This window comes from Engystomops pustulosus, chromosome 4 (genome assembly GCF_040894005.1).
Source record: "Engystomops pustulosus chromosome 4, aEngPut4.maternal, whole genome shotgun sequence".
NCBI lineage: Eukaryota > Metazoa > Chordata > Amphibia > Anura > Leptodactylidae > Engystomops > Engystomops pustulosus.
Genome location: NC_092414.1, coordinates 18,379,458 through 18,397,799, shown reverse-complemented (window position 1 = coordinate 18,397,799; position 18,342 = coordinate 18,379,458). Strand labels below are relative to the sequence as shown.

Genomic DNA, 18,342 nt, shown 5'->3' with positions numbered 1-18,342 from the left:
CACCCACTTTTCTGTGTTACGCCCCATGAGGGGTGGGCACTGTATATGTCAAACACGCCCCTCCAGGAGATGATGACTGTAGATACACTGCCCCTTTAAATTTAAAGGGGCATAAAGACTACATGAGTAATAAGATAAATGCAAACCACTTACCATCCCATCGGGGCACATACATCCTGAGGTACATTTCTTAATCATACAATCGGTTCCATAATTTTCGCAGGTTTGGGCGCACTCGGTCCCCGTCATGGTTTGATCATCGGGGGAGCATACCACTTTCTTCAAGGGGGGGCGACAATCCGCACTTCTTTTCACTGGGAATGAAAATGATGGAAGAGTCAGTGGTTTCAGGATAACGGGGAGAATCTGTTATTCAGGACACGAGGCGGCCATATTGCTCATCACCCAGCTTTCCCAGATCACGGATAAGAAAAGGGTTGATAATTCCATTGTTATTTCCAGATAAATTGAGGTTCAGCCAAGAAACTGTGCGTCACAAGTGAAGTCATAAAATACAGAACATTACAGACTCTGAAAACTTCTCCTAATTATCAATGTACCGTAAAACGTGAAGGAAAGTTCACATCAAAGTCTTTTTTTTTTTTAATTGGTTATTGTTATACTTTTAGTTATATTTTTATATATTTACAATTAATATATTTTGGCTATTTATTTATTTGATTATAATGATTATTACTATTATTAATGTTATTATTATTATTATTATTATTATTATTACTACTATTATAATTAATCTTACTTTTATTTTATGATCCTTATTTATTTTGATTATTTAATTGCTATTAATTGAATTTATATTTTCTTGTGATTATCTATTGATTACTGATTATTAATTGATTATAGCAGTGGTGGCGAACCTATGGCACGGGTGCCAGAGGTGGCACTCAGAGCCCTGTCTATGGGCACCTGCGCCATCACCCCAACGCAGAGTTCGCCAGACAGGACTCGAGGCCTCTTGCAGTCTCAGGCAGCCCAGGACCCTAGAAGGAAGCTACAATGATGATCCAAACTTCTTCTCCTTCTTTCTACTGTATTGGTGTCCTCAGGTGCCTATACAATTTAAACCTGTGAAAGAGCAGGGAGTAATAAGCTACTGCTTAAACAGTCGAATCAGCACTTTGCCAAAAATATGTGGGTTTCGGTTGTAGTTTGGGCACTTGGCATCTAAAAGGTTTGCCATCACTGGATTATAGCATTACTACTTATTTATTTAATTATTTATTTTTATTCCTCATTTATTTATTTGTTATTTATTTTATTATCATTTATTATTTATTCATCAATTATTTCACCATCGGTTATTTATTCAATTGGTATTAATTTACCGTATATACTCGAGTATAAGCCGACCCAAGTATAAGCCGAGGCCCCTAATTTTACCACAAAAACCTGGTAAAACCGATATTTTTTTTACTCGAGTATAAGCCGAGTTTGGGTTTTCAGCACATTTTTTTGTACTGAAAAACTAGGCTTATACTCGAGTATGTATGGTACTTTATATTTCATTATTGGTTATTTATTGAATATACTATTCCTATTTATTCATTTTATCCTGATATACTATTAATCATTTATTGATTTAGATTTTTTTTATCATTTGTAATGTATTTAATTGTTATCTTTTTTAGCAATATTTTCTATTGATTGATTGATTAATACTTTATTTGGTGATGATGTCATAATTTGGTGATTAATGACTTCATTGATATTACCATAATTCAATTTCTCTTTTCCACTGATTTTTTTTATTGATTATTTATATGTGTTTTTATCATTTATTATTATTTTTTTATTCATCAAACTGTTATTTGCTATTTATTTATTATTTATCGAATAATTTATTTAATTGATTAATTGATTGCATTCCCTGTTTCTATTCTATTTCTTTTCTGAGGTTTTTTTTTTTTTGGTTGTTTTTTTGTTTTTTGTTTTTTTTTTTTTAGCTTAGATCTCTCTTTTAAAGGGTTTTTCGGCAAAACAAAATTATTTAGGCTCTACTCCCCTAGGGAACCTAAATCGAAAAACATGGTACACACCACGTATGTATGTACAGTAAGTAATTACAGGCAGTCCCCGGGTTATGTACAAGATCGGTTCTGTAGGTTTGTTCTTAAGTTGAATTTGTATGTAAATCGGAACTGTATAGTATAATTGTAATCCCAGACAGAATTTTTTTTGGTCTCTGTGACAATTGGATTTTAAAAATGTTGGGTTGTCATAAGAACCAGGACTAACAATAAAGCTTCTTTACAGACACCTGTGATATCTGATTATTGTAGCCTGGGGCTAAAGTGCAGTAAATTACCAACATCCAGAGGTCCGTTTGTAACTAGGAGTCGTATGTAAGTCGGGTGTTCTAAAGTAGGGGACCGTCTGTATATAAGAAACAGATCAAAAGAGCCTCCCCTCTGCCTCCCCTCTGCCTCCCCTCTTCCCACATGCCTGTATGTACAAATCAGATCTAACACGACCAAGGTTAGAATGACCGAAACGTCTCTTTTTTTATATAATTGCTCACTGTACAGACATAACGGTGAAGGCTAAATGTCAATTTAAATAGAGAAAGAGAAAAGTTATCCACTAGGTGTGTGCCATGGTTTTCGCTTTATGAAACCAGAGTTAGAATCCCACATGAGCAGGGGCGTAACTACAAGGGTGGCAGCCATAGAAGCGGCTATGGGGCCTGCAGTGTCAGGGGGCCGCGGCAACTGCAGTATTGGGTGAGTATATGCTGGATGTGTGTGCGGTGTGTATATACTGTATATATGTGTATATGCTGCAAGTGTGTGCGGTGTGTATATACTGTATATATGTGTATATGCTGCAAGTGTGTGCGGTGTGTATATACTGTATGCATATATGTATATACTGAATTTATGTTTATGCTGTATTTGTGTATATGGTGTTTTATGCTGTGTAAGTTTACAGATATGTACACTTTTTTAAAGGGGGAAGTGGGCCCCATTCAGAAGTCTATTATTGTAGTATCTCTTGACTTACAAGTAACCCTTAGGGAACCTGTCAGTAGGTCTGGGTCCCCTATCAGGTCTGCAATCAGACTCTGGAGGTTACAGCCATTAGTTCCCAAGACTTTATAGGAGTAGATCAATGGGGGTCCTTTGACATGTGTGCAGTCTGGACCCCACTGCACTGAATCTAATATGAATTCAAGTCACCAGAGCCCCCCATCATCTTTCCATTCTGGATATTTGGAAACATAAGGTCCAAAGGTTTGGGACTCTGAGCTCTTGCTCTATGACGGCTGCTGGTTCAGGGGTCCCAAACTTACCGACAGCCATTTTTAGGGGGTCAACATTTGACAGTCCAACAAATCAGATCCGGTAATCACCGCTTCTGCTTCCCAGACCCATGACTAGTGATATGTGACCCATTAGTATTCTGATCCGGTGGGTTTGTGGTCCTGGACCCAAATCTCATGAGCGCAATATCTGGACTGAGAAACCGTAACTAGAAAATAAATTCATTTGTGCAAGAATTTCTAATATTTCTCAAGTTTTGGCCTCTCTTATCGCATTATGGCTATGATTTCAGCTGTTTGGTTTCCAGAAACAGCGCCACCCCTGTCCATGGACAAGCCCGGTATTACAGCTCAGTCACATGAAGGAGATAGCTGTGTCACTATTGGGTTGTTCTTCTAGCTCTGTCCTCTGGCTGCCTTAGATAACCATAGTCAGTTAATCATTGGGGGTCCTAATTGCTGGACCCCCAACCAATCTAAGGGATAGATCATCACTATCATTAAACTGGAGGAGCCCTTTAAAAATGAGGGTCACACTCTGGGTGTATTGTTACTCTAGGGGATACTATTATTTTATATTTCTACTATATTTTTCTAAATTTGTTGTTCTAGGGGGCGCTATAGAGAGCACTGCTATCAATGTGAGATGCACTGCAGGAGCAATGTTACTATAGGGGGCACTATACCCGTTCAGGGTCAGCTAAGTGGGGGGTCCCTTTACAACAGATTTGTTACTCTAGGGGGCGCTATATACAAGGGTCCACATTCTGGAAACTATGTTCCCCTTTATCCAATCCCGGGTGGTCACTTACCTCTAGCAGACTGGCTGAAGAAGGCGTCTGCATAGTAGGCGCCGGGTACATCATTCATAGTACAATGCATCAGTCCGTTCTCACAGTAACTGCAAAGGAATTACATTACATTACATTATATTATATTGTTATGTGAATTGGGCTGAGTTCAGATTCTGCAGATTTCACACCACGTATCCACCATCATTGGATGGGGGTCAAACTTTTAGTGCGTAAAACAAAAAAGTACATGTAGTTACGAACATAACCACTAGATGTCAGTGTAGTCCAGTCTTGTGCTCAGGCCTCATAATAACACATGAAACATTTGGACAATGAATTATATTTATAAACATCAGAGAAGAGACATTTTTGGAAACTTTTTATGACGCCAGAACTTGCCCATTAAATGTGGCCTTGCAGAAGGGAGGATTGTTACTAGCCGGGTGACATTTATTATCACCTGAAAGCCGCATTGTGTTTTACAAGAATCAAGAACAAGTACAACAGAGTTTATATAAAGAACTAAGTCACCATCTAATAATATGTGACTTATCCTGTACTGATCCTGAGTTACATCCTGTATTATACTCCAGAGCTGCACTCACTATTCTGCTGCTGCTGGTGCAGTCACTGTGTACATACATGGCATTACTTATCCTGTACTGATCCTGAGTTACATCCTGTATTATACTCCAGAGCTGCACTCACTATTCTGCTGCTGGTGCAGTCACTGTGTACATACATGACATTACTTATCCTGTACTGATCCTGAGTTACATCCTGTATTATACTCCAGAGCTGCACTCACTATTCTGCTGCTGGTGCAGTCACTGTGTACATACATGACATTACTTATCCTGTACTGATCCTGAGTTACATCCTGTATTATACTCCAGAGCTGCACTCACTATTCTGCTGCTGGTGCAGTCACTGTGTACATACATGACATTACTTATCCTGTACTGATCCTGAGTTACATCCTGTATTATACCCCAGAGCTGCACTCACTATTCTGCTGCTGGTGCAGTCGCTGTGTACATACATGACATTACTTATCCTGTACTGATCCTGAGTTACATCCTGTATTATACTCCAGAGCTGCACTCACTATTCTGCTGCTGGTGCAGTCACTGTGTACATACATGACATTACTTATCCTGTACTGATCCTGAGTTACATCCTGTATTATACCCCAGTGCTGCACTCACTATTCTGCTGCTGGTGCAGTCACTGTGTACATACATGACATTACTTCTCCTGTACTGATCCTGAGTTACATCCTGTATTATACCCCAGTGCTGCACTCACTATTCTGCTGCTGGTGCAGTCACTGTGTACATACATGACATTACTTATCCTGTACTGATCCTGAGTTACATTGTGTATTATACCCCAGAGCTGCACTCACTATTCTGCTGCTGGTGCAGTCACTGTGTACATACATGACATTACTTATCCTGTACTGATCCTGAGTTACATCCTGTATTATACTCCAGAGCTGCACTCACTATTCTGCTGGTGGAGACATTTAGCACTTACCACATTGAATGGTGATCGGAGAACACATCATCCGGTTGGAATAATTCCCCATCATAATAACAGGAGCACTCCGCCTTGGGAACACACTCTCCATACTCATTGGTGTACAGTCCTGGGGGGCAGTAACATCCTTCCATGCAGAACTCCCTGCAGTTTGTGTCTGGATGAGATAGTGATCTGCAGGTCTGGTTACAGGGGCTTCCACATTGTTGGTAAATCTTCCCTTCGGAACATCTGATTGCTGGGAAGATTCAACATTGGATGTCAAATGGGGCTTCTGAGATTACTGGGTTACAGCTATTGGCTCAAAAATTGGGGACCCCTACCTATTGTTCTTACCAGCGGTGATCCAGAATGACCCAATACAACTACTTTAAGGGTGGTAGATAAGCTCACACTCCAGGGATTGTTTGTTGTGTCCCTATGTCTACCATAGACTTGTATAGCGTAGGCCATGCTCTTACTGGGACCCACCACAATCATAAGGATATACTACATTTTTATAATAGACATTGGCACTCATGATGGTCCTTGAACCCCCCTGCCCTTCACAATGGAAGTGATCGGCCTTAATAGTCTCCAAATTGCGTTGTCTTCTGCTAAACCTCTGGGGCCCCTTATTGTGTGAGAGCTTGTGCCCACCCAGGAAATTTGGATTCTCTGATGGACCAGTCTGAACCTGACCTTGTCCACTAATGAACCTCTAGGCCCCATTAATCCATGAAGGACCCTTGGATTCTCCAGAGGCCCTGTCCCAACCTGTCCTCCACTGAACCTCAGGTGTCCATTATTGTGTGAGAGCCTTAGCCAACCAACTGATCCTCGGATTCTCTGATGGGCCCATCCAACCCTGTCCTCTACTGAACCTCTAGGGCCCATTATTGTGTCAGAGCCTTAATCCATGAAAGACCCTTTGATTCTCCAGAGGCCCTGTCCAACCCTGTCCTCTACTGAACCTCTAGGGCCCATTATGTGTCAGAGCCTGACTGATCCCCTGATTGTCTGATGGACCCACCCAACCCTGTCCTCTACCGAACCTCTAGGGCCCATTATTGTGTCAGAGCCTTAATCCACGAAGGACCCTTTGATTCTCCAGAGGCCCTGTCCGACCCTGTCCTCTACTGAACCTCTAGGGCCCATTATTGTGTCAGAGCCTTAATCCACGAAGGACCGTTTGATTCTCCAGAGGCCCTGTCCGACCCTGTCCTCTACTGAACCTCTAGGGCCCATTATGTGTCAGAGCCTGACTGATCCTCTGATTGTCTGATGGACCCACCCAACCCTGTTCTCTACTGAACCTCTAGGGCCCATTATTGTGTCAGAGACTTATCTCACTGAACAGTCCTTTGATTCAGCAGTGGGCCGGTCCGACCCTGACCCATACTTACAGCAGAATTCAGGTGACCTCCACTCGATGAGCACGCCCTTCCTGGAGCAGGCCATGGCATAGGTGGCAATAGCGTCACACATACACTCCTTCCCGTTGGAGCACGAGCAGACGTCATAGCGGCAATTCTTCAGATATGGTAGGGGGTTGACCTCACTGTGACACGGCTGGAATGTGTACTCCATGAGGGTGGAGCAGACTTCCTCCGCATATCTGGCTACAGGAGGAATTAGCGGAGACATGATTACAATATGACTTTGGCCATGGAAACAAGTGCTGACAGTAGATCCTATCAGTCTGGTCAGTCTAGGGACATGAGATGATGGAGACGTCTGTTACATATCTCTCATCTCATGATGTCATGGCTGCCAGGCATCTAGAAGCTCCTATAAATATGGTGGGATAAACCAACTATAACCAAGCACCCACTATAACCCAATAGCCAGGGTGCCCTCACTATAATCAGTGACATCCCCAGTGCCCTCCCTATAATCATTGTGGGAGTAGTACACGTCACTCAATATCGGTGTTGTGGGTGCACAAGTAGGCTACAACACCCCTCAATATATCTTGAAAGAAACTTGGCACCCCTGTGATACTTGATTTGCATATTTTATTATATTGTATACCCAATCTGCTTTTATAAATAACATTACCCCTTCTACTTACTTTTAAAAGTATATATAGGTATACCAGGCTCCCTGCCAGCAAACTATATTGAGTCACAGGGGTGTAGGAGTTCCTAGTGTCATCACCATTATCTCCTCTCTGCTCTGCTAGTTCTTCCTCCCTCCCACCTCCCTCATGCAGCCTTTAGCTGACCCTGTACTCCAAGTAAATTTCTGGCAGTTTATGTCAGCAGGAGGGAGGAAGAGGAGGAAGGAGGGAGAGAGAGAACTAGCAGAGAAGAGAGGAGATAATTATGATGATTGCAGCCTTGTAACACCAGGCAGGAAGCTAGGTATAGTTTTATATACTTTAAAAGTAAGTGGCAGCCATAATGTTAATTATAAAAGAAGTTTGGGAAATAATATTTAAACGTTTATGAGAACCTGCCATTAGGTGAAAATTAATGATCCTGGTGACAGGTTCCCTATACATCCACAGTGCCTTCCCTATCAGTGCCATTGACAGTGTACAATGATAGCCATGGGTCTTTCCCTTAGAATATTGTTGGATCCTTACTAGAGATGAGCGAACACTAAAATGCTCGGGTACTCGTTATTCGAGACGAACTTTTCCCGATGCTCGAGTGCTCGTCTCGAATAACGAACCCCATTGAAGTCAATGGGAGACTCGAGCATTTTTCAAGGGGACCAAGGCTCTGCACAGGGAAGCTTGGCCAAACACCTGGGAACCTCAGAAAAGGATGGAAACACCACGGAAATGGACAGGAAACAGCAGGGGCAGCATGCATGGATGCCTCTGAGGCTGCTTAATCGCACCATTATGCCAAAATTATGGGCAACAGCATGGCCATGACAGAGTGACAGAATGAAGCTAGATAGCATCTAAAACATCCAATAATTGACCCTGACACTATAGGGGACGGCATGCAGAGGCAGCGGCAGCAGGCTAGAGAGTGTCATGGCGACATACCCTAAATGGACTCAGGCTTCAAACCAATGGGTGGCAGAGAGGAACCAAAGGAGGTGAGCAAGAAGCGCTCAAATAATATCGGTACATGATAAAAGTTTGCCAGTATATTTTGTGGATTACACAGCAGGGTGGCGACAAAGTTAACATGGAAGCCATGAAAACAACCCAAAATTCTGCCTGACACAGCTCGTTTGATAAGGGGACCATGTATGGAGGCAGTGAACTAGTAGTAGATTAAAGGTGCTGCAGTTAAAACTATGTTAGTTGGATCTTGGCATGGAGCTGGCGCTCCGCTGCCAGGCGAGCTTTCGCCAATCCAAGCCCCTGTCTCTAGGCTACTCCCCAAACAGCACTTCTAAGAACCTTTTGTATAAGATCAAGTGTAGTAGCGTTCTTATAAGTTTAGGATATGCCGGGTGAGGGGAATGTAAACAGATGCGCAAGAAGCGCTGAAATAATATCCCTAAATGGTAAAAGTTTGCAAGTATATTTTGGGGATTACACAGCAGGGTGGCGACAAAGTTAACAACTTTGATGTGGAATGCCCTGTAATAGCTCTTGGGCGGTGTGCCTTTTATCGCCTAGGCTCAGCAGTTTCAGCACCGCCTGCTGTCGCTTAGCGACGGCACTGCTGCTGTGCCTAGAGCTACCGACTGATGGCGCCATGCCCACGGATGGTAATTCGGAGGAGGAGGAGGTGGAGGAGGGGTGGGAGGAGGTATAGTAGGCCTTTGAGACCTGGACCGAGGTAGGCCCCGCAATTCTCTGCGTCGGCAGTATATGACCAGCCCCAGGGTCAGACTCGGTCCCAGCCTGCACCAAGTTAAGTGTAGTAGCGTTCTCATAAGTTTGGGATATGGCGGGTGAGGGGAATGTAAACAGATGCGCAAGAAGCGCATGATGCGCATGGAGCTGGCGTTCCGCTGCCAGGCGAGCTTTCGCCAATCCAAGCCCCTGTCTCTAGGCTACTCCCCAAACAGCACTTCTAAGAACCTTTTGTATAAGATCAAGTGTAGTAGCGTTCTTATAAGTTTAGGATATGCCGGGTGAGGGGAATGTAAACAGATGCGCAAGAAGCGCATGATGCGCATGGAGCTGGCGTTCCGCTGCCAGGCGAGCTTTCGCCAATCCAAGCCCCTGTCTCTAGGCTACTCCCCAAACAGCACTTCTAAGAACCTTTTGTATAAGATCAAGTGTAGTAGCGTTCTTATAAGTTTAGGATATGCCGGGTGAGGGGAATGTAAACAGATGCGCAAGAAGCGCTGAAATAATATCCCTAAATGGTAAAAGTTTGCCAGTATATTTTGTGGATAACACAGCAGGGTGGCGACAAAGTTAACAACTTTGATGTGGAATCCATGAAAACAACCCAAATTTCTGCCTGACACACCTCGTTTGATAAAGGGACGATGTATGGAGGCAGCTATATGGACGACTTTTGGAGGTAGCAATGGAGACAACGTGTGGAGGCTGCTATGGAGACAATTTAATTTGGATAGTGCCTGTATGTGGCAGTCCCAAACATTTTTCAAACCAGAGGAGCAGGTAGGTGGCCCTCCAGTAAAATGGGATAGATTGAGTGCCTGTATGTGGCAGTCCCAAAAATGTTTCAAACCAGAGGAGCAGGTAGGTGGCCCTCCAGTAAAATGGAATAGATTGAGTGCCTGTATGTGGCAGTCCCAAAAATTGTTCAAACCAGAGGAGCAGGTAGGTGGCCCTGCAGTAAAATGGAATAGATTGAGTGCCTGTATGTGGCAGTCCCAAAAATTGTTCAAACCAGAGGAGCAGGTAGGTGGCCCTGCAGTAAAATGGAATAGATTGAGTGCCTGTATGTGGCAGTCCCAAAAATTTTTCAAACCAGAGGAGCAGGTAGGTGGCCCTCCAGTAAAATGGAATAGATTGAGTGCCTGTATGTGGCAGTCCCAAAAATGTTTCAAACCAGAGGAGCAGGTAGGTGGCCCTGCAGTAAAATGGAATAGATTGAGTGCCTGTATGTGGCAGTCCCAAAAATTGTTCAAACCAGAGGAGCAGGTAGGTGGCCCTGCAGTAAAATGGAATAGATTGAGTGCCTGTATGTGGCAGTCCCAAAAATGTTTCAAACCAGAGGAGCAGGTAGGTGGCCCTCCAGTAAAATGGAATAGATTGAGTGCCTGTATGTGGCAGTCCCAAAAATTGTTCAAACCAGAGGAGCAGGTAGGTGGCCCTGCAGTAAAATGGAATAGATTGAGTGCCTGTATGTGGCACTCACAAAAATTGTTTCAAACAGAGGACCGGGTAGGTGGCCCTCCAGAAAAATTAAATGCATGAAGTACTATAGCAAGAGCCAGTGGGCCCTGTCAAAAAATAGCCAGTTTCCTCTGCTTTACTGTACAAAGAGGAGGAGAAGGAGGAAAATGAGGAGGAGGAGGAGGAGTGGATCAATTATTCAGGTTGAGCTTCCTTCACCTGGTGGAGATTGGAAATTCTGAGAAATCCAGCCTTTATTCATTTTAATAAGCGTCAGCCTGTCAGCGCTGTCAGTCGACAGGCGTGTACGCTTATCGGTGATGATGCCACCAGCTGCACTGAAAACCCGCTCGGACAAGACGCTAGCGGCAGGGCAGGCAAGAACCTCCAAGGCGTACAGCGCCAGTTCGTGCCACATGTCCAGCTTTGAAACCCAGTAGTTGTAGGGAGCTGTGTGATCATTTAGGACGATGGTATGGTCAGCTACGTACTCCCTCACCATCTTTCTGTAAAGATCAGCCCTACTCTGCCGAGACTGGGGACAGGTGACAGTGTCTTGCTGGGGTGACATAAAGCTGGCAAAAGCCTTGTAAAGCGTACCCTTGCCAGTGCTGGACAAGCTGCCTGCTCGCCTACTCTCCCTCGCTACTTGTCCCGCAGAACTACGCACTCTGCCGCTAGCGCTGTCAGAAGGGAAATACTGTTTCAGCTTGTGCACCAGGGCCTGCTGGTATTCATGCATTCTCACACTCCTTTCCTCTCCAGGGATGAGAGTGGGAAGATTTTGCTTGTACCGTGGGTCCAGGAGAGTGAACACCCAGTAATCGGTGCTGGAATAAATTCTTTGAACGCGAGGGTCACGGGATAGGCAGCCTAGCATGAAATCTGCCATATGCGCCAGAGTACCAACGCGTAAGAATTCACTCCCCTCACTGGCCTGACTGTCCATTTCCTCCTCCTCCAACTCCTCCAACTCCTCTTCTTCTGCCCATACACGCTGAACAGTGAAGGACTCAACAATGGTCCCCTCTTGTGTCTCGCCAACATTCTCCTCCTCTTCCTCCTCATCCTCCTCCACCTCCTCCGATATGCGCTGAGAAACAGACCTGAGGGTGCTTTGGCTATCAACAAGGGAATATTCTTCCCCCGTCTCTTGTGACGAGCGCAAAGCTTCCGACTTCATGCTGACCAGAGAGTTTTTCAACAGGCCAAGCAGCGGGATGGTGAGGCTGATGATGGCGGCATCGCCACTGACCATCTGTGTTGACTCCTCAAAGTTACTCAGCACCTGACAGATATCAGACATCCACGTCCACTCCTCATTGTAGACTTGAGGAAGCTGACTGACCTGACTACCAGTTCTGGTGGAAGTTGACATCTGGCAGTCTACAATCGCTCTGCGCTGCTGGTAAACTCTGGATAACATGGTCAGTGTTGAATTCCACCTCGTGGGCACGTCGCACAACAGTCGGTGAGCGGGCAGTTGGAGGCGGCGCTGCGCTGCCCTGAGAGTGGCAGCATCTGGGCTGGACTTCCTGAAATGCGCACAGATGCGGCGCACCTTCGTGAGCAAATCAGACAGATTGGGGTATGTCTTGAGGAAACGCTGCACTATCAGATTTAACACATGGGCCAGGCATGGCACATGTGTCAGTCTGCCGAGTTGCAGAGCCGCCACCAGGTTACGGCCGTTGTCACACACAACCATTCCCGGCTTGAGGTTCAGCGGTGCCAGCCACAGATCAGTCTGCGCCGTGATGCCCTGTAATAGCTCTTGGGCGGTGTGCCTTTTGTCGCCTAGGCTCAGCAGTTTGAGCACCGCCTGCTGTCGCTTAGCGACGGCACTGCTGCTGTGCCTAGAGCTACCGACTGATGGCGCCGTGCCCACGGATGGTAGTTCGGAGGAGGAGGTGGAGGAGGGGTGGGAGGAGGAGGAGGCATAGTAGGCCTGAAACACCTGGACCGAGGTAGGCCCCGCAATCCTCGGCGTCGGCAGTATATGAGCAGCCCCAGGGTCAGACTCGGTCCCAGCCTCCACCAAGTTAACCCAATGTGCCGTCAGCGATATATAGTGGCCCTGCCCGGCAGCACTCGTCCACGTGTCCGTGGTCAGGTGGACCTTGTCAGAAACGGCGTTGGTCAGGGCACGGATGATGTTGTCTGACACGTGCTGGTGCAGGGCTGGGACGGCACATCGGGAAAAGTAGTGGCGGCTGGGGACCGAATACCGAGGGGCGGCCGCCGCCATGAGGTTGCGAAAGGCCTCGGTCTCTACTAGCCTATAGGGCAGCATCTCCAGGCTAAGCAATCTGGAGATGTGCACATTAAGGGCTTGGGCGTGCGGGTGGGTTGCACTATATTTGCGTTTCCGCTCCAGCGTCTGGGGTATGGAGAGCTGAACGCTGGTGGATGCTTTGGAGGATCGTGGAGGCGACGATGGGGTTTTTGTGGCAGGGTCCTGGGCAGGGGGCTGACTAGCAGCTGACACAGGGGAAGGAGCAGTGGTGTGCACGGCCGGAGGTGAACGGGCTTGTTGCCACTGAGTGGGGTGCTTAGCATTCATATGCCTGCGCATACTGGTGGTAGTTAAGCTAGTAGTGGTGGAACCCCTGCTGAGCCTGGTTTGGCAAATGTTGCACACCACAGTCCGTCGGTCATCCGGTGTTTCCTTAAAGAACCTCCACACTTCTGAAGATCTAGCCCTCGCCGCAAGAGCCCTCACCACGGGAGCTTCACTAGTTGACAGTGGCGCTGATGCACCAGCTCTGGCCCTGCCTCTCCGTCTGGCCCCACCACTGCCTCTTCCAACCTGTTCAGGTCGAGGACTCTCCTCCGTCTCAGAAGCACTGTGTTCACCCGGCCTCTCAACCCAGCTTGGGTCTGTCACCTCATCATCCTCCGATCCCTCAGTCTGCTCCCCCCTCGGACTTCCTGCCCTGACAACAACTTCCCCACTGTCTGACAACCGTGTCTCCTCATCGTCGGACACCTCTTTACACACTTCCACTACGTCAAGAAGGTCATCATCACCCACAGACTGTGACTGGTGGAAAACCTGGGCATCGGAAAATTGCTCAGCAGCAACCGGACAAGTGGTTTGTGACTGTGGGAAGGGTCCAGAAAACAGTTCCTCAGAGTATGCCGGTTCAAATGCCAAATTTTCCTGGGAGGGGGCAGACTGGGGGGGAGGAGGCTGAGGTGCAGGAGCTGGAGGAGTGGCGATTTCGGTGACATGGGTGGACTGCGTGGAAGACTGACTGGTGGTGGACAAATTGCTCGAAGCATTGTCAGCAATCCACGACATCACCTGTTCGCACTGTTCTGGCCTCAACAGTGCTCTACCACGAGTCCCAGTAACTTCAGACATGAACCTAGGGAGTGTAGCTCTGCGGCGTTCCCCTGCTCCCTCATCAGCAGGTGGTGTCTCACCCCGCCCAGGACCACGGCCTCTGACCCCTGCAGTAGTTGGACGCCCACGTCCCCGCCCTCGTCCTCTACCCCTAGCCCTCGGGTTAAACATTTTTAAAATGAGAGTTATAACTTTATTTTTTTTTTTACTTTTTTTTGTTTTTTTTTGTGTTTTTTTTTTTTTTTTGTGTTTTTTGTTTTTTTTTGAGTTTTTAAAACCAAACAATGCTATCCTATTGCTATGGCTATTTTCTAGCCAAGTATCAAAGCACACTACTATGCCAGATGAGATGACACTGAGTTAGTGCCTAATTGAAATCCAACCCCTACTAAATTTTCCCACTTCGGTCTTTGCTATGGATATGTGCGTCACTAAGCGCAGAACACAGCGGTCGCAAGTCTCACTACAAATTGCTCAGAATTGGCAAGTACATGCACTGCAGAAACTACAGCCACCAGCAGATCAACCAGAAATCAAATATATAGAACGCTACTGTAGGCTTCAAGAAGCTGTTTGTATTCTCCTATGGCTATTTTCTAGCCAAGTATCAAAGGAAGCACAGTACTATGCCAGATGAGATGACACTGAGTTATTGCCTAATAGAAATCCAACCCCTACTGAATTTTGCCACTTCAGCCTTTGCTATGGATATGTGCGCCACTAAGCGCAGAACACAGCGGTCGCAAGTCTCACTACAAATTGCTCAGAATTGGCAAGTACATGCACTGCAGAAACTACAGCCACCAGCAGATCAACCAGAAATCAAATATATAGAACGCTACTGTAGGCTTCAAGAAGCTGTTTGTATTCTCCTATGGCTATTTTCTAGCCAAGTATCAAAGGAAGCACAGTACTATGCCAGATGAGATGACACTGAGTTATTGCCTAATAGAAATCCAACCCCTACTGAATTTTCCCACTTCGGTCTTTGCTATGGATATGTGTGCCACTAAGAGCTAAACACAACGGTAGCAAGTCCCCCTGCTAATTCCTCACAAAATGGTAAAAGATGCAAATTAAAATAAAAAAAGTAGAACGTTATTGTAGCCCTAAGAAGGGCTGTTGGGTTCTTTGAGAATCACTCCTGCCTAACAGTAAGCTAATAGAACACCCTAACGCTTTCCCTGAGCAGCAGCAGCTCTCTCCCTAGCGGCATCCGGAGACAGAATGATCCGAGCAGCGCGGCCAGCGGCTAGTCTATCCCAGGGTCACCTGATCTGGCCAGCCAACCACTGCTATCGACGTGTAAGGGTACCACGTCATGCTGGGTGGAGTGCAGAGTCTCCTGGCTTGTGATTGGCTCTGTTTCTGGCCGCCAAAAAGCAAAACGGCGGGAGCTGCCATTTTCTCGAGCGGGCGAAGTATTCGTCCGAGTAACGAGCAGTTTCGAGTACCCTAATGCTCGACCGAGCATCAAGCTCGGACGAGCATGTTCGCTCATCTCTAATCCTTACCTCTCCTGGGGTTCAGACTACATGGGTCCGTGTCCTGTTTCACCAGATCTGTACAGTCTCCATTCATTTTCCAGGAATTTCCAAAGTCCTCAACACTGGCCTCAACAAGTCCTGATGGTGTAAGGAAGTCATCACCTTGATTTCCATTGTAATTCCCACAAAGGCCACTAGTGGCATCAGCGAACACTGGAGAAAGCTGTAACGGAAGAACAAGATTTCAAATGGGTTCTCATTTATATTCTATTTTAGGAAATTTTGAGGAAAAAAAGGATTCGCTATCCAGAACAGTCATTGAAATTAGTCGCAAAGAGCGTCTAGGACTTATCCTGTCCTAATTCACACATACAATGCATTGACTGGAATGGACATAGAGGGGGTCATTTACTAAGGGCCCGATTCGCGTTTTCCCGACGTGTTACCCGAATATTTCCGATTTGCGCCGATTGTACCTGAATTGCCCCGGGATTTTGGCGCACGCGATCGGATTGTGGCGCATCGGCGCCGGCATGCGCGCAAAGGAAATCGGGGGGCGTGGCCGAACGAAAACCCGACGTATTCGGAAAAAACGCCGCATTTAAGAACGGAAAATGTGTCGCTTGGGAAGCGCCTACCTTCACCTGGTCCGGCTCGGTGCATTCCGGCGCGTTCAGATTATTTTCAGCGCAGCAGCGCCACCTGGTGGACGGCGGAGGAACTACCTTCATAAATCCCGTCCGGACCCGAATCCTGTGCAGAGAACGCGCCGCTGGATCGCGAACGGACCGGGTAAGTAAATCTGCCCCAATATTGTAATACCTAGTTTGTCCAGTGGTGGCACTGCAGGGAAACTGAACCCTTACATCCAGGTACAGAAGTGATTGCTGAAGGTCCTAGTATGTGATCGGCTTATGGTTCCTCACCTTAATCATGAGCTTTCCATGACCATCCCAATCAATCTGTAGATCCTCCCGATACGAGAGCCGCACTGTAGATAGAGCAGTGCTCTGGATACGAAGGGAACCTGTTGAGAATCAAATTATTTAAATTTTAATTGCACAAATTCTATTCAGAACATTCTGAAACATTCAAAAGAGAATCATAATAACATTGTCTATGTTAATGTATTTATACGCAGACTACTCCCCCAACCTCCCAGCATGGTCATCCTCCGAAATTGTATTATATCATCATAGCTCTAGGGGGCAGCAGTACCCTGGGGCCGGCGAGAGAAGTTATATGTGTTATGATGGGAATGTCAAATTCAACAATCTTCTTTTGACCAGAAACAGCGCCACCTTTGTTTAAAGTCTGAGTTTGGTATTACAGCTCAGCCACATTTGCTTGAATAGGACTGTGCTGCAGTACCTGACCCTACCAGTAGTGGCACTGTTCATGGCCATTTTTTTTTTCAATGTGTAAAAAAAAATAATTAAATTAAAGATTAAAATATTTTTGAACACTCAATGACAATTACATATCATTACCATGAAGCAAAGGAAGCATGATATCCTGCCCATCTATGGAGACTCCTCCGCCATGTTTTAGCTTTAGGGTAATATTATGCATGTCCAGGAGGCGCACCGTAGCTGATCGGGTGCACACAGCGTCGGGGTCATCTGCACACTACAACCAGAAAGGGGTATGAATTAGAAAACTAATAATTAAGTCTTAAAAGGTAATCTGTCAGCAGTGTATATGTGAAACATATACTAATTTTCCAGGAAGTAAATGAGGGCGTGGCTCTGATCCTCACAATGCTGTGCTCTGATCCTCACACTGCTGTGTGTTTAAGTAAATGAGGGCGTGGCTCTGATCCTCACACTGCTGTGCTCTGATCCTCACACTGCTGTTGTCTGTGAGCACTAATTTCCTTTTATTGAGGCAATGTTTGAGTAGTGTTTGAGCATTTCTAGCTACAGCCCCTCCATAATACTCCCCTTTTCCCAGTTTTAATGAAACACCAGTATCAGTATCAGTAATTTTGACAGTCCCTGGAAACGAGAGGGAGCTGTGTATTTGGCAGATCGTTTTTTAGAGAAACTTGGACGCCTTTCTTGATCGCTCTCCATGTTTCCATCTGTCTTGGCTTGAGCCTACAGTATATTTCCCAGCATAACATCCATTAGACAGTGAGAGAGGCAGAGAAGAGGGAAAAACTATCAGTATTTACTGTAAACATAAGACGGACTCTCCACAACGCAAGGGGATGTCTCATCAGAGCCGGCCATCTTCTCTGGGCTCCTGGTACCATTACTATACATTGCTCACAGTTCTGAGATTCTCTAAATCACGAAGGGATGAAGTTTCAGCCTGTAGGCATCCTGGGTGGAGGTCTCGAAGGTCCTAATTTTCATGAACATGTAGTAAGAATTTGGTTCAGCTTGATGGCCATTCTTGCCAAACATGGTTTAGCTCAAGTTCTTATGAAAAGAAACTCTTAAGAAACAGCTCACCATGTAACTCATGGGTGGTTCAAAGTCCTCCAGAAAGAGAGACCTTCCTACATCAATACATTGTATGCTCAAGACCTCCAGATCAAGAGATATTCCACCTGGGCAGTTCTCTATGGAATACATGAGTGGCTGAAGGTCCTCCAGAATGGAAAATGCACCTATCTAATTTTCCCAGTCAATAAATTGTTGGCTCAAGTCCTCCAGAGCAGAACTTTACATAAA

At 45.8% G+C, this 18,342-nt stretch overlaps 1 protein-coding gene across 1 annotated transcript in view; it reads right to left on the bottom strand.

Annotated features, from left to right (window-relative positions):
* The window catches only part of VWF (von Willebrand factor), a 114,107-nt gene that overhangs the window by 80,021 nt on the left and 15,744 nt on the right, over nt 1-18,342 (bottom strand). The window contains exons 12-18 of the mRNA XM_072145387.1: nt 17,152-17,290; nt 16,588-16,688; nt 15,689-15,884; nt 7,002-7,217; nt 5,614-5,854; nt 4,093-4,181; nt 154-314 (exon numbers count right to left, since the gene is read on the bottom strand). Of these exons, the coding sequence (XP_072001488.1) occupies nt 154-314; nt 4,093-4,181; nt 5,614-5,854; nt 7,002-7,217; nt 15,689-15,884; nt 16,588-16,688; nt 17,152-17,290 (1,143 nt within the window). The remainder of the gene's footprint in view (nt 1-153; nt 315-4,092; nt 4,182-5,613; nt 5,855-7,001; nt 7,218-15,688; nt 15,885-16,587; nt 16,689-17,151; nt 17,291-18,342) is intronic.